We start from the raw sequence: 15849 nt of genomic DNA, 5'->3' as shown, positions 1-15849 counted from the left end.
ATTCACATCGGACCCGTGTCGCTATCTGAATTCTACTCGTCGAAATAAAATTTTCCGTCTCTCTCTCTCTCTCTAGGACAGAATGCAGTTTGAACCGCTCGCGACTCTCTTCAAATTCGATAAATGTTGAATGGTCGTATTACCCGCTTCCTTCAAGGTCTAAATGGAGTGAACTAGGTTCGGGGTCAAATTGATAGGACCTGATCCCTCGTTCTTGTTGTTTCGTTAGACCCTGAATTCAGATCCTCGAACAGTGTACAAAGAATACAAGTCTGTTCAAAGAATTGGAACCTGGAATTAAATTTGAACGAACCTCAATTCGACACTCTCCATAAAAAGATCGCCTTTGATATTGTGAAGAGAGAATATACATCAGAGAAAGAATACTAATTTTTGCCTAGACTGAACCCTCTTGGAGTGGTGGAAACGAATTTTGAACTCAAACTTTGTGTCTGCTCTTTTGGAAACCAATTGTACCTCCTGCCGCTCGAGTTGACCGAACAAAATCTCGTCAAAAAAAAAATTGCGAGTCAACTGCAGCTTATGATGGAAGCCCTTCCGGATCTTCCCAGCCTTCAAAAGAATGATTGAAACTGGTTTTACATCGACGCAGTTAGAAAGAATCAGGCAATCCCCCTGCAAATCTGCTGCATTTCTTTGTTTCGACGTTGGGGTAGCCTGTGAAGTGTACGAAAACTTTTGCCCATTAGAACTGACCGCCTCAATTGAGGCTGCTGCTCGTGTCCTATCCCCCTAGGGATTTCTGCTTGTACCCGTGTTTCATCCTCTCATTGAGTTTCTCCCGCGTCTTTCTCTTTTTATCCATCTTTAGCCTATACCTTTCTTCCCTCTCCCTTTCATAAATCCCTTGCCAGTGCACTTCCCCGGTTAATGGCCACAACCATGGCTCTCTTGGATTGTCGCCATCATCGGCAGCTTCTGCTAAATCTTCATCCATACTCTTCAGCAATGTAAAATTGAAGTATTTTGCCCACATAAATCCCCTTCTAAGCTCAACCGGATGCTGCTCTGAGAGTGAACCCGTATGCGGATCTAGGTAAACCATCTTTCTGGCGCTGTGGTAGGCCCACACATTGACAAGAAGTTCCAAAATACGACAATAACAATGACTTTTCTGTTTGGAATTAACAAGCAAAGAAAACCTGAATTACTTCCGACTTCCACGGCAGATTGTAATTCCAAATAAAAACAGAGACAAAAAGTACTGTATGAGCTCACAAAATATCACAAGAACCATAATTGCCCGAACACTAAAACAACTTACCTCAGCCTCTGTTTCACCCAGCAAGCAGAAATTGGTTGCACTGGAATTTATATGCAAGGAGTCGAGAGAATCGGCAAACATCCTGCAATTCAGTTCAAAGTAGCATTTGAGAATAAGCACATTCAGGGTTGTGCAGCTTACTCAAAAAATAGAAAACGCTGTAAACTGAAGAAGAGGCATTTGAATGGTCTCACTTATGTCACCTGGTGAACATCATGAACTCAAGAAATGACGGGGTCGGCATCACCCAGCTATGCAGGGTAGACCAGTAGCCACCATCCTCTGGCATGGGAGGAAGAGCTTCTATATGTGACGGTAAACCATATATCTTGCGGAAGGCTTGCTCAAAAGCATTTCTGCATGAATTTGGGTACAAATTACACCTGTCAGCTATTGAAATCTACACTTATGCAATGTTGAGTAAAAGATGTTTAAAGAATCCCCGCAGAGGTGCAGGACAACCAACCAGACTCGCAAAAATACTAGTTCAAATCAACTTTGCCTTTGGGTGAAAGAAACAAAGAAAACGCATTTTCCTTTGCATTGAACAGTTGATAGTACAAAATTGTTCTCATTTCAGGAAAAGTATGAAGACCAATATAATCAAGTCTATCTCCACTCACTTCAAACTTACAAAAATGGACATAGAAATCCACCTTCTCACTTTAATGCCTGAAGCAATTTCAAAGTAATCTCGTTCTCCAGTATGGGGAGTTATTAAGGAAGTATTCCATACACAATAATTACTCAAAAAACCTCTTCCCACGAGTTATAGCACGAGGCTCCCTTAAGAAGGCATGAAAAAAAAAAGAACAGAAACAGAAAGGAGGCCAGTATAATTTTTCCATATATCAGCAAAGACATTATATCTTGATAGACATTTAGGGTGCGTTTGGTAACTGGCCAAATAGTAACTGATTCTATTCTTTTGTTCCCAGAATCAGTTTTGGAACAGAAATTCGTTTGGTAAATTTTTTGTTCCCGAGCACAAATTTGCACAAATTTGTTCCCATAATCAGTTTTGGAACAGAATCAAGAAGCAAAAAAAAGTTGCTTCTTGATTCTAGGAACAAGAATGAGAAATAGAAAAAAAAAATTTCTTTTTCTTCTTTCCTATTCTTCTTCTTGGCCATGGTTGCCGGCGACCGGAGGCCGGCCTCAGGCCAAGGCCGGCGAGGGCGTCGCAGCCCTCACCGGCCACAAGCGAGGGCCACCACTCCCTCGCCGGCCATGGCCACCACGCCCTCGCCGGCCATGGCCAAGAAGGAGAAGAAGAAAAAAAGAAAAAAAAGAAAAAAATATTAAAATATTATTAATAAAAACAAATTTTATGCAATTACCAAACGCATTTCTGTTCTTTTTCTATTCCAGAAATGGAAATTTTGGGCTGTTACCAATCGCCTTCAAATGCCTAGAAATTGTTTCCAGGAACAGAATAAAAAGGAAAAATCATTTCTAAGCAGAAATTGTTTCCGGGAACAGAATGGTTACCAAACGCACCCTTATAATACTCAAGCTAACATGACATACCTGCATCCTCCTCCATTCAAGATGTCACACATAGACCAAAATGTGAGGACGTCATTGCTTCCACTAAAACCACCATCCATGTCTAAACGTGCCCAAAAGTACATTACATCTCCTTTTTCCTCCCCTTGTACTGACTCTTCCAATACCTTCTCCGCTTTTGGGGATAATGAAACCTGGCAAAGAAATGATGCTCGATTTGTCATACAGCAACAAAAAAAAAATTTGTAGTTAGAAGTTTGAAAAGATCCAATGGTGCAGATACCAACAGCTAAATCAATTTTTGCAACAAATCTGCTTTCATGTGGATTAATGGATACAAGGAACCTAACTCACTAAAAATTTTATCACTAATACTACATTCCTGCAACATAAATGAGTACCTTCCTACCGGCAGTTCGCCATGATTGGAACCCAATCCAAGGTCTACTGTGAATGTTATCTACCCTCTTTGCAATAGAAAACATTCCTCCTATCTCACATAGAATATCCCGATAATAAGTGTTATTCAGAAGACGAAGCCGGCTGACTGCATCTACATCATCTGATCTCAATCTCCTTGCTTTTGTTGACTGTCATGCAAAGTTGAGGATGAGTAAATGGCGAAACAGTGTCATGCATAAGAACAATCAACTGTGCAAGAACCAGGAGAAATCTGCCAAATGAAACTATAAAACTCTGTGTGTGCCATGGACCATTATTAGTTACCATGGTAAGTCACCTACCTGTGCCAAGAGAAAAGGTTCACCATTTAATCTTCAGAAAATGCTCATCATTCACTATTTCAGCTTCTCGACTTAAACCAAGTTTCAAACTGTACACTAAACATCTCGAAACGTTTCCACAGTACACACTGATCCCTCTTTTCAAACATGTTGGTGAATAGAAATTTAATCTTTCAGTTTGGTCAACAACACCGAACATTAAAACTAAGGCCTTTCCCACTGGGTGGAGTTGGCTGCATAAATCCTTTTACACCATTGCGCTGGCTTATCTGTTAAAGAATTAAACGTGCAAATTCACCAGGCAATGTCAGTGCAATATAACCAAAATGGTGTCCTATGTAATTCTTAAATCATCGAAGAATGCTAATGCTTCATGAGCCCAATCAATTATATGAAGATTCACATTGTTCACGGAACATATTGAATTGAGAAGCTGGTTGATAAAAAAAAACAGAGACTTGAGAAACTTACAAGACTTAAACCCCGGTACAAAGAACCATGATGAAGAAATGGCCAAGCTCCTGCCCCTCCGTATATCTCATAAATGCATACTGGCTGTCCTGTCCTTTCCAGTTCTCCCTCATCCCTTTCATTTGCTTCAAAACTGAGCTTCTCAGATTTCCGCGCATTACGGTATATGTCATTCCATGAGCCGGGATCTCTCTCCATTCTTTCTTCAAGCTGAAAGTGGACACAGATAATCATGTTTTCAGATGCCTTTTTCTTTCATAAACAGCAGAAAATATTAAAATATTTAGTATGCAAATATAAAAGAGAACCTTTGATCGGAGAATCATGAAAGTGCCATATGAAATATTGCATACCTCTTCCTTTTCTACTTTCTCAAACTCTTCAAATTGTTCTATTTCCTGCAGAACTGCCCAATCTTGTTCTATTGGAAAATCTCCGATAGTATCAGTTTGATTCTCAGAGGTGTTTCTAAGACCCACAAGGTCAGTCAATTCTTCCTCTAGAGCATGAACTACACCAGCTTGTGTTGAATCCTCATGAGGCATGTCACCTGCATCCTGATTTATTTCACCCTCCAATAAATTCCAGTTCCATGACAACTGTTCAAGCTTAGCAACAGGACCAGGCAAAATGGTATCTGATGGAAAATCAAGCATATTCTCCAAAAGTTTCGCATATGTACTAATGCAATCTGATGCCATCACGTTCTTAGCAAGCAGTTTTCCAGAAGATGCAACAGTGATGGCAAACTCAGAAAGTCTGCCATCTGCTATTAAAGAGGAAAATGCTCTCATCAAAGCATCAGGGTTATGCTGCGGAAAAAGTATCCCATGGACGCCATCAACAACCTGTAATTTCATTAGGTCCTTCAGAAAATCAGCTTGAACCAGAGGAAAAACTGTCCTCGTGATTAAGAGAAATGAAGATGAGAAACTGACATAGACGTACATATTTTGTAATAACTGGAATGTCTGGGACAACAACAGGGATTCCAAATGTCATGCTTCGGACAAGTAATGGAGGGAAACCCTGCTCATCTTGAGAAGAACCATAAAGAACAATGTCTGCCATAGACAATACACTATTAACATCGGCATTTATGCCAAAATGCCTCACTGAACCTGGAAGAAGTCCCAGACGAGAAGCAATCTCCTAAAAAATCAAAGTAACTACATCAGAAACAACCAACTAAGCTCCCTACCTCTGCTTCCTCCTTTACTTTTTTTATGCAGATAACAATACCATGCTAGAAATTGGGCAGACGGAATACAGCAGCAATAGCAGCAGTAGTCACAACAATCACAATTCGTCAGCAGACTCAGAGAGCAACGTTTTCTTGAAAGTCGAATAAAATGCCACCCTTTATAGGGAAAAAGAAGTGTCCTTGTTTGTTAATTTCAAAATTTCTCTCAATAGCCCACCAAATTAACATGCTGTCTCCTATCAAATTATTCTCTTAAGAACATGTAAAATTCTGAAGTTTGCCATACATCTATGCCAAGAAACTGTTTGCATCTCTAAATTTTAACATCACTTCGAGTCACCATAAGACATACAACTAACTGAATAAACGTCAAGGAGGAAAAGTTTATGAGGGAAGTGGGGAGGAAAAGAAAGAAATTGCAGTCTCTTTTTGAACCATAAGCAGTAGAACAATGACTAATTAATTCTATTTTCAACTCATAGTTGTAACTCAGTTTTTCTGAAGATAAACCTAGGAGCATGATAAGCAACTTCTCTTCCACTCCAATGCATTTGCTTTCAGCATCTCTAAAGACAAATGCTCCCACAACATAGACATAATAAATTGGTCACATCATTTTCAACATAGCTCTTTTGCTCATATACTCATTCATGAAAAGGATAGGATATTTCTGAAAATTAGCTGTGATGTAAAGAATATAACAAAATGAGCGGAAACAATCAGATACCTGGAAGGCATCGTCACTGTCACCAGTGGAATTGCCACACAAGAAAACAAACTTATAAGACCCTCCATCATTTCTCCTTGCATACTTTACCAGCAAAGGTCCTATGGCATGCATTGCCACAGCATAATCCCATGATAGCTCGTTGTAGAATAAAGAACTTCCAATGACTAGAACTACCAAATCATCTCGATGGAATCCATTGAGTTCCCTCAGTTGATGCTTAAAATGAGTCTGGCTATACCTTTCTGCAGACCAGACATCAACTGGAGATCCAGGAATGACAAAGAAGTTCCCAGTGTCAAGCACACTATATAACATCTGATCCAGGAAGACATAATAAGCACTGCAGAAAAGGACTTCCTAGGTGGCCGAAAAGAAGTAAAAAAACACCACAAACAATAACATTAGCTAGTTTACCGGAAGAGTGAAATCAGGAAACACGATGACATCAGCTCTGCTGAAAGTGTTTCTCCACAGAGTGGCAAGATGCTTCCAGTCCATTTCCTCATAAAATGGAAGGCGTTTTGCAAGGACATCGTCTTGAATTACCCATATAAGAGGCACTGAAGAAAAAGGCTCCTGCATAAGGCTGCAGAAATATGAAACTCACTAAATAAAGTAACTGATACAAAAGCAATTGCAAATATGAATCTTCTTGGTGTGAGCATCTGAGCCAATGACAGCCCCTTCCCCACCCCCACCCCCACCCCCACCCCCCAACCCCGTACCTGCATAAAAAACCTCACATGCACATGCACAGGCACACGAGCGCGTGGACAGAGTGAGCACCTAGCACTAAAATTGACTATGGGCTGGGATCTAGGAAGCACGGACACTCTCCGGGGGCTTCGGTGTCGTGTCGGACACCGACACTCGTCCGACACTCTTTTTTTATTTATTTATTTATTTATGGATTTGAATCAAATTAATTTGACTGAAATAATCATAAAAATGATCATTTATTATGTACATATAAAAATATACATTAAATATACAGCGTGTCCTAACATGTCGGATTTCTCTATTTTTTGAGAAATGACGTGTCGGCGTTTCGTGTCATGTCGTGTCGTGTCGTGTCGTGTCGTGTCGCGTGTCGATGCTACTTAGGCTGGGATGTTACGTCTCCAGTTTTCATGATGAGAAGGAGAAATTCGGGCCAAACTAGACGATCTGCTTTTTGTAGAGTCACAACTTCCATCTTGTCTATCGTCTCATTAAAATTCCAATAATGTTAATTTCGAACTAAAATAGGAAACAATTAACGATAATAAATGTCCATGATCAGAACTCAGAAACACCGAAATGCACCTAATCCACTCATTAGCGGGCCAGATCATTTATTATGATAATATTGTATATTGAACACAGTGCAGTTTATTAAATAACAATTTATTGCAGAAGTCTAAGGTAATATGGATGCAAGCCAAACCATGAGTAAGCAAGAAACATATGCTTTACAGAATTGCATGACGTTCTTAACAGCTAGAGGACTACCCCACTCCCCATGCACACTAATTTTTATTTGGTTCTTGCTCTTGATTACCGACTTGTTGAGTACAGCTTGGTTCTGCTCATGTTCTGAAATTCAACTTTAGAGTTCCATTTGCACAAGAGAGAGCGTTAAGATACATATGCAACATACACCATAAGCTAGTTAATTCATGTTAAGCTTTTTGAAGAAACAACTGCATAGCATTTTATTCATCCATTCCAAAGCAGCCCTTTTTCTTTACTCCATGAGATGAAACTTCACTTTTGCTACTACAAAGGTAACCTTCCAGTTCTTCCCCTTTTTTTTCAATTTTAGTCTTGCTATGCTAAGTCTGAGTCTATATTATTTTGAAATTGCTAAAAGCACGCTTCAACTTTATAAGAATCCTTATGGGTTAGCTCTTTTTAATAAATTGGACATTGTTGAAAATTACCAGGATCGCTGCAACTTTAAGTCTAGATTAGCCATGTACCTTCAGAGTTGATGAGGAAAGAGAACTTAACAAGATAAACTTGATTCATTATAACTAGACCTCTGTCAGATTCCTTGACTACTTTAATCACAATGATTCATGAAGATAGCCCAGGAAAGTTGTCAACATAACACTTAGTCATCATCAATATTATTGATATCTAATAGGAAATTGGCATGCATAAGATCTTTCATTCAGAAGCGATCATTAAACAGTAACGCCACTAATATCTTTACTTCAACAAAAAGCAGATGAGCATCATATCCATGCCCAAAAAGATCCTGAAATCTGATTTCCCAGGTAATGCACTGAGTGTGAAAGTTAAGCATGTAACACCGTACAAACAAACAAAAGCATGCACAGAAAGCAAGCACAACTTTGAACGAGGGAAGAAGAGAAACAAACCTCGAAACAGCCTCTTGTGCTTCTATAGAATCAACAATAATACCTTCATAGCTGTGAAGAGTAAGCAGGAGTTTAACAATTAATAATTAGTAAGAAAAGCTGTAGAAGACCATCATTCAACTAATTCCAACGAAAGCCAAATATAACATCCTACATTGACCAATCAATATGGCCATATTGCTCGGGACCCAGAACTGAAATCTGACTGGCTACATCCTTCCAGACAGGAAGTGCTTCACCATTCTCTACTGCATGTATCTGCAGAAAAGTTATCAGGGAGGTGCATCATTGGAGAGTTAAATAATTGAAAAGTGAAAACTCAGAAAAGGAACATGCCATGACCATCATTCTGTCATTTCTACAGTGTAGCCAAATTTATGTTTACTGGCTGGCAATTCTGGGTGACATCACGTGCAGAGCCAGAAAATCAAAGCAACATTTGCTTCTACAAATATTAAAACGTAATAAGAACCAAATATAAGTTTACCTGAAAAGTGTAACCTAGTTTTTTTAGATTGTTCACGACAGAAAAAAGCATCAAAAACTGTGGATCCTTCCTCAAATTCCCCAAAACCTGCAATTCACAAAGCACCCAATAAGTATGATGAGTCTGCTAAAAAAACACATGCATACACAAATGTACTGGTGCAGATGATGGCACAGAAAGATTCCACTGTCCCTAAAAATATTGAGAACTAGCAGAAATATAATCACCAATTCATCTGATCACCATCATCACATCCGTGGCACAACCATCGAGAAGGATATAGCTGGTCATTCGTTCTTTTAGATTGACCATCACTTTGTCTTAATTTGTACTATATATTTTCTGAAGGCACAAGGCATGAGTCTGAAGAATTCATAGCTTAGTCACGCCAATGCAGGCAACAACACCGCAAACGTTATTACTCGAACCACCAGATTTAATACACTTCCAATAAGCGCCAATTTAAATTACATTGCAGTAATAATATTAAGAAACATATTGATTTAAGGAAAAAGGACGGATGGAAAGGAACCGAGATCAGATCAAAAGCAAAACTTTCCCAAACCGGCACAAGTCGGTTCAACTTTAAAAGCAAATGATATTGCGGAAAAAATGGGTAAGCACTCTCACAAGAGCAAGCCTCGGCGGCCGAACGCCGATCCTCCTCTCCGACCGCGCCCGATCCAATCCCCCTCCCTCCGCAAACTGCCGCGACGGCACGAACTTCAGCGTGCTGCCGAACCTGAGCCCATCCCTCGGCGACCTCCCCCTGTCGCTCCCTTGCTTGAACACGGACGTGATCGAGCTCTGCAGCACCACCGACGCCATCGCGAAGACGAGGACCGCGAGCAGTATCGCCGAGTAGAGCAGCGACTTGCCCCTGAAGGGGAGGAGCCAGGAGGAGAGGCCCTTGCGGCTGAACCTGCCGCCGTGATGGGCTCGGCCGGCCCGGAGGAGCTGGCGATCGGGGGGCAAGCTCTTGGCGCGATCCCGGGAGGAGTGATTGGGGCCTAGGCTAGGGTTCGAGTTCCGCTTGAAGGGGAATCGGTCGCGGATCGAACGGAGCGCGGCGGTGGCGGCGGCGGCGTCGTCCATCGTGGCCGGAGATCACGGGACGGCGCCGTTCATGAGAGAGGATGAACTTTTCTCTCCCGGGGGGAGAAGCGAGGAGGAAACGGCGGGGGATTTTCACCGGGGACGAGATCGGAGAGACGGTGGCGTCGCCATTGGAGGAGGAAGGGAGGTTCGATGGAGGTCGGTTCGGATCGGGCGACTCGACTCGGCTCCGACTCGACGACGTGAAGGGAGTGAAGAAGAGAGCTGAGATATGTTCGGTTTTTTTTCTTTTTCTTCTTTTTTTTCCAGCCGACTTGCACTTTTGCAATTGAGTGATTTTTGTTTAATTGCGAATTTTTGTGAGATCAAGAGCAAAAAAAAATACTAAAAACTTTGGCGAAAATGCAATTGGGTGATTTTAATAAATATGCTTTTGGGTATTGTCGTTCTTCGCCTCCAGCTGGAATGGTAATTACAGGAGTTTTGGCCTTTTGGCTGAATCACGATGATTTGCTCTTTTGCATGTTAGATCTGTATTTATTCAACCTATTTTGGTTGTATCCAAATGGCGATGGTGTAGAATAAACCAAACTTAGGTGTGCACCGCCAATTGGCATCGCCATAGTTAATGGAAAAGGAATTTCCGATGTGTTCTTGTCACCAACGAACATACAAGTCTAGTGATCAGTCGCTAATTATTTTGCTTGACGAATATGTTCTTGTGAAACAAATGTGTGCTTAATTAACCTTGATAATGCTATATTAATCCTCCATGTTTTTGAGATTTTGCTTTGTTTTGCATTATTCTGGGTTTTGCTCTGTGTCGGTTCATTTTTGTCATGAAGTTTATATATTTTTCATGTATTTTTTTGAATAATGAATACGACTTTCTTTCGATAGAAAAAAAAAATCCCTCCATTCACTCCATTTAATTTAGCTAACAGAGAATTTTGATTTTACTTTTTTAATATGGGTAATGCTGACGTGGCCTTTTTTATTACTTTTTAAAGTGAGAGGTGCTGACGTGGCAACTTTTTCTTCCTTAATCCAATGCCTTCTTTCTTTGAGCTCACACGATTGTGGTCGACGCGAGCTTCGAGCTCAATTGGCTGTAATAACAAGCGTCGACCTCGATCTTTTAGCAAATATATGAATTCTTTTAGCACCTCAAAAGGAGAAAAAGAAAGCCAAGAAAGATGTTCATCTTCGAACCAAATTTGGCCACGGCCGCCGATTTCAGGCTCGAGCGCCCAATGGCCATGGCTGCTCGAGATCGAGGTCAAAGCTTTGCTTGTTATGGCAATTTGAGTTTGAAGCTCGCGGTCACCATGGCTGTTTGAGCTCAAAGAAAGAAAGAAAGAGATCGGATAGGGAAGAGGAAGATGCCACATCAATGCCTTTCTCTTCAAAAAAAAAAAAAGTAAAATGCCACATGCAACAACTAAACAAAAGACACAATAGATTTTTCTATTGTCGAAATAGGATGCAATTAACGAAAGAACTTGATTGCATCAATATGACAAGTTTTAAAACGTGATAGTATTTTTTGAAAGTTTTAGAACTCAATTGCACTTTCGGGATAAGTTTTGAGGCTTTTGGTTACTTATTCAAATTTTTATTCTTATTTTTATTTTTAAAAGTTAGATTTTGAACTCATATTTCAATATACTATGGATAATTAAATTCAGAAAGGGAAAATGACACAAAATAGTCCCTGAACTTTGACCCAATGTCTAATTTGGTCTCTGAACTTTTAATTTGTTCAATGTAGTCTCTGAACTTTAATCCAATGTGCAATGTGGTCCCTGAACTTTTGAATTTCCTACAGCGAAAATGCCCCTCATCATTGGCAACATAATTCAAGGGGACCCATGAACTTTTGGTACATGTTTAATTTAGTTCCTGAATTATATAAAAATGTTTAATGTAGTTTTTACATTAATTAAAGTTTATGGACTATATTGAACATTTTCATATAGTTCAAGGACTACATTGAACATGTAACAAAAGTTCAAGGATCACATTGTATAAATTAAAAGTTCAAAGAATATTAGGCTAAAGTTCAGGGACTACATTAAACAAATTAAAAGTTCATGGATCAAATTACACATTGGGCTAAAGTTCATGGATTATTTGTGTCATTATCCCATTCAAAAATAAGGATGAGTTTTTGGCATAATGTCCTTTAAAATTAAAGCAATCATTATTTCAATGGAAAAATAAGGCTCCGTTCATTTCACAAATAAACAATTTCCAAGAAAGCATTTTCTAGGTTTTTCTACGTTCGGTTTACAGAAAATAAAACTAGTTAAGGAAAACATTTTTCACCGATGTATAAAAACATTTTCCATATTTTTTTCACCTCACTTTCTTTCACCAAACACATTTTACTTTTATTTATATTTTTTTCTTTTTTTTAAAACTAATTTTTACTTATTTTTTATTCTTTTCGTTTTCTTCTTCCTCATCCGGTCACCAGCCATGGTGACGGTTAGCAATCGGCCACAGGCGAGGCTCAGCCTCGCTCACCCAAGGCCGGCGCCCAAGCCTAGCCTTGCCTCGCCTGTGGTCGGCGACTGGCAAAGGAAGAAAAAAAATAAGAAAAAGAGGAAAAAAGAAAGGAAAAGAAATATTAAATTTATTAAAAAATTCAATAATCAAAAATAATTTTTTTTTAAAAAAATAAAATAAAATAATTATTAAAAGGAGTGCGACAAGGATTTTCCATGCCGAACGACAGAAAATATTTTCCAGTTCATTTTCCTATCTCAACCGAATACCGGAAAATATTGTCATTTTTTGAAAAATGCTTCCCAAAAAATATCTTCTAAAAATGTTATATTTTTCGCGAAAAAAACGGAGCCTAAAATAGGTTATTTTGATTGCCTCACGCCTATTCTTTTTCTTTTTTGTGTCCTCCACTTATATGAATCGACAATGAGACCCCTCCTCGCAGTTAAATGCTCGGGGAAGTCCAATGATGTGATGAACCTTTTTTCCCCGATTACAACTTCATACCATATCAAAAGTACATCATGATTAAGAGTTAGATACTCTAAATATACAAATTTCAACACACAGAATACCCCACACGTCTTCGAGCATTAACCTAAACGGGAGCCGAAATACGAGCGGGGTGGTCCGGACTTATTTACACCCCCCCGATGATTGAAAAACGAAAGTCGTGTCGCGTGTCTAGTTCACTCGCATATGTCCGCTTGTTAGCCACTAACTTAATCTTAATGGAATTTATAAAAATTGTAATCATGATTATGTGCACCTTCGTTTATAGATCTCTTACCATTTGATTGGGCCATTTTATACTTCGAGTTGCAGCCGGCCTCCCAATCGATCCAATTAGAAGGGACTTAACGAGTCAAAAGAATGATTCGGTTTATTGCAAGAATACAGCATTATATAGGGTTGCCTAATTATCAGTTCCTGAACAATAGTGTTTAATATTTTTGGCACGCTATATCAAAGTCTGGTTGCGATTTGCGATTTTTGTCAAAGTCGATGTGTTTAGTTCATCGTTCCCGAAAAACCTTTGACCTAAAGTTAGCATCTCCAAAGTGCCTTAGCTCAATGTGGTTCTTACCTAATTTCCGCATTCTCGGAATGCTATTTAGTGGTCGATGAATTTTTTCTTCCGAATCTACCCTTACTAATATTTTCGCGTTTCTATCTTACCCTCATTTCTACCATTTGACATCTCTCGACCGAAACGCACTCACCAACGATCGACAGAGGACGGTCGCCGAGATCTCGGTTCGCATGATCTGGGTCCCGTGATCCTCGGCGTCGCATCGCCTCGGGCAGCCTGTGGTTGCGCGACCTCGGCGTTGCCTCACCGGGTCTCTTCGATTCTTTTCGGCTCCAATTGCTTCCACCGGATTTGTCAGTTCGATTAAAAAAAAAAATTACTTGTGAATTGTTCAAAATTAAAACTTTTTTTTTTTGGAGGGGGGTGTCATCAGCAGCCTCTGTACTGTTCTGCCATCTCGCAAGCATTTCAAAGAGCCCCAAAATTCAAATCTCCCATCTTCCCTCTCTCTCTCTCTCTCTTCTCTGGTGAGCAGCAGCAAGCAGCAGCAGCAGCAATGGAGGAGGCGTCGCTCTCTCTGAAGCTCCACATCACCAAAGGCCCTCGCGAGGGAGAAACCCTAGAATACCCCCCGGGATCTACGGTCCGGATCGGCCGCGTCGTCCGCGGCAACAACCTCCCCGTCAAGGACGCCGGCATCTCCTCCAAGCACCTCTCCATCGAGTCCCGGCCACCCCCCGGCGGCGGCGGCGGCGGCGGCGGCGGCTGGTTCCTCACCGACCTCGGGTCCTCCAACGGCACCGTCGTGAACGAGTCCGCCAGGCTCGCTCCCCACGAGCCCCGCGCGCTCCGCGACGGCGACTCGATCAAAATCGGTGAGTACACTGCCTTTCTCGTGAGGATAGAGGGCTGCGGCGGGGCCGCCGAGTCGAGGTTGCGTAGGAACCCTAGGCGGAGAGCCAACGAGAGGAATTCGGAGAAGAAGGCGGCCGGAGCGGCCGTGGAGGGCCGGGCGGGTAGTGTTAGGGTTCCGAAGGGGAGGGGTGGGAAGACTCGATTGCCAGAAGCTGGGGGTGGTGCGGCAGCTCCGCCTGTGAAGAGTGAATTGGTGGAGGCAAGTGCAGTGCGAGGGTTTGAGAGCGAGGCGTGTATTGTGGAGTTGCGAGATGCGGCTACGGCGAGGGGGAATTCGGGGATCTCGCGAGTGAGTCCGAGGAGGACTAGGAGGAGAAAGAAGGAAGTGGAGATTGTGGCTGCTGGTGCCGTAGCTGAGAAGGGTCTGGAGGATGTGGGGTTGGAATGCAGAGAAACGGAAAAGGATGAAGGTAAAGAGAGGAAGGCGAGACCGAGAAGGACGAGGCAAGCAAAGGGAAGGAATCAAATTGGTGATTCAGAGAGGTTGGATCCCGCGGAAGAGGCACAAGATGATGTCGTGGGAAATGAAGATGATATAGGTCTGCTCAATACAGAGTTGGTCCATGGAAATGATGAAAGGGAAGTGTTTGTGGGTCGGAGTAGGGACATTGAAGAGGTGGATAAGGGCGAAGTTTTGGGGGAGAGTAGGATGTCGGCCCCGGCAGATCAAGTTTCTGGTGAGGACGGTCGAGGTGTAAGGAGTATAAAGGTGGAGATTGAAGATGACGGTGGTCTTGAGGCTGGGGCTGGTAACGAGGTAAGAAGTGGGATCGGCTTTGGTTTGAAGGAGACTACGGGGAAGAGCGGCCAGTTCCCAGATTTCTCAAAGATGAGTCTCAGGGAATGGTTTGATTATATGGAGGTTTATTTGCCGAAGCAGATAACTGATGAGACAGAGAAGCTGATTGCGGAGATGAGGACGAAAGCTCAACGCGTAAGGGAGTATGTTGCTGAGCAGAAGAAGCAGAAGGGAAAAGCCGTTTTATAGACAGTGGAACATTCAAAGTAGTATGCCAAATAACAATCCGGTTGGTCCGTTCATTTGAGCTGAAGATTACTCGGGAAACTGGTGAATTGTGCATGCTAAGCTAACCGGAGACTGCAGGTGGATTAGCTGGGGAACTCTAATGCCGGTTTCGCAGGATGAGATAGCAGCAAACTGTAAGACTTGCAAAACGTCTCCAAGGACCAAAGCTGTATCTGATAAGTGTGACGTGCATCGATGACGGGGCAACTTTAGCGGGAGTAGACAAGATGAGATGCAAGGAGAAGGAGAGAGGAGGAAAGAGAACATACATGGCCGTTCTCAGCATTGCTCCAATTTTCTCGGATGTCTCTGAAGAGACGAAATTTATGGTTCTTCTGATAAAATTAAAAGCGGTTAAGAGGAGGCATTGTGCCTGGTTAGGCACGACAGAAGCTTAGAAAATACAAGTACGAATTGTTGTAGTCTCTATATTTGATAAGCAGCTGAAGAGAGAAGAGAATATATCAATGTTGGAATACATTCGTACCTTGCATCCAATTGACTTCCATTGC

General features: G+C 41.5%; 2 protein-coding genes across 3 annotated transcripts; one reads left to right on the top strand and one right to left on the bottom strand.

Moving 5' to 3' along the window:
* Positions 1–275: 275 nt before the first annotated feature.
* Positions 276–10141, bottom strand: LOC115673195 (uncharacterized). Of its 2 annotated transcripts, none has more exons than XM_030595277.2 (14): positions 9426–10141; positions 8796–8882; positions 8463–8566; positions 8309–8359; positions 6357–6528; positions 5940–6257; positions 4957–5160; positions 4362–4856; positions 4009–4218; positions 3196–3384; positions 2816–2988; positions 1489–1641; positions 1286–1367; positions 276–1135 (listed from the first exon to the last, which is right to left on the bottom strand). In XM_030595277.2, the coding sequence occupies exons 1-14, from the start codon at positions 9888–9890 to the stop codon at positions 746–748; spliced, it is 3093 nt and encodes a 1030-aa protein (XP_030451137.1). In that variant the 5' UTR covers positions 9891–10141; the 3' UTR covers positions 276–745. The 2 variants fall into 2 exon arrangements, 1 of the variants encoding a protein (XP_030451137.1); XR_008815829.1 differs by having other exon boundaries at positions 1078–1135; positions 1480–1641.
* Positions 10142–13859: 3718 nt separating this feature from the next.
* LOC115673196 (FHA domain-containing protein At4g14490) lies at positions 13860–15835 on the top strand. The gene has a single exon (XM_030595280.2). It carries the CDS (start codon positions 13952–13954, stop codon positions 15296–15298), a length of 1347 nt encoding a protein of 448 aa, XP_030451140.1. The 5' UTR covers positions 13860–13951; the 3' UTR covers positions 15299–15835.
* Positions 15836–15849: the final 14 nt, after the last annotated feature.

Source organism: Syzygium oleosum, unplaced genomic scaffold (genome assembly GCF_021117445.2).
Source record: "Syzygium oleosum isolate NSW1041296 unplaced genomic scaffold, Sole_v2.1 Sole_v2.02, whole genome shotgun sequence".
Classification (NCBI taxonomy): Eukaryota; Viridiplantae; Streptophyta; class Magnoliopsida; order Myrtales; family Myrtaceae; genus Syzygium; species Syzygium oleosum.
Note: the sequence above shows the minus strand (reverse complement) of the source record. Positions and strands in the feature narration are given on the sequence as shown.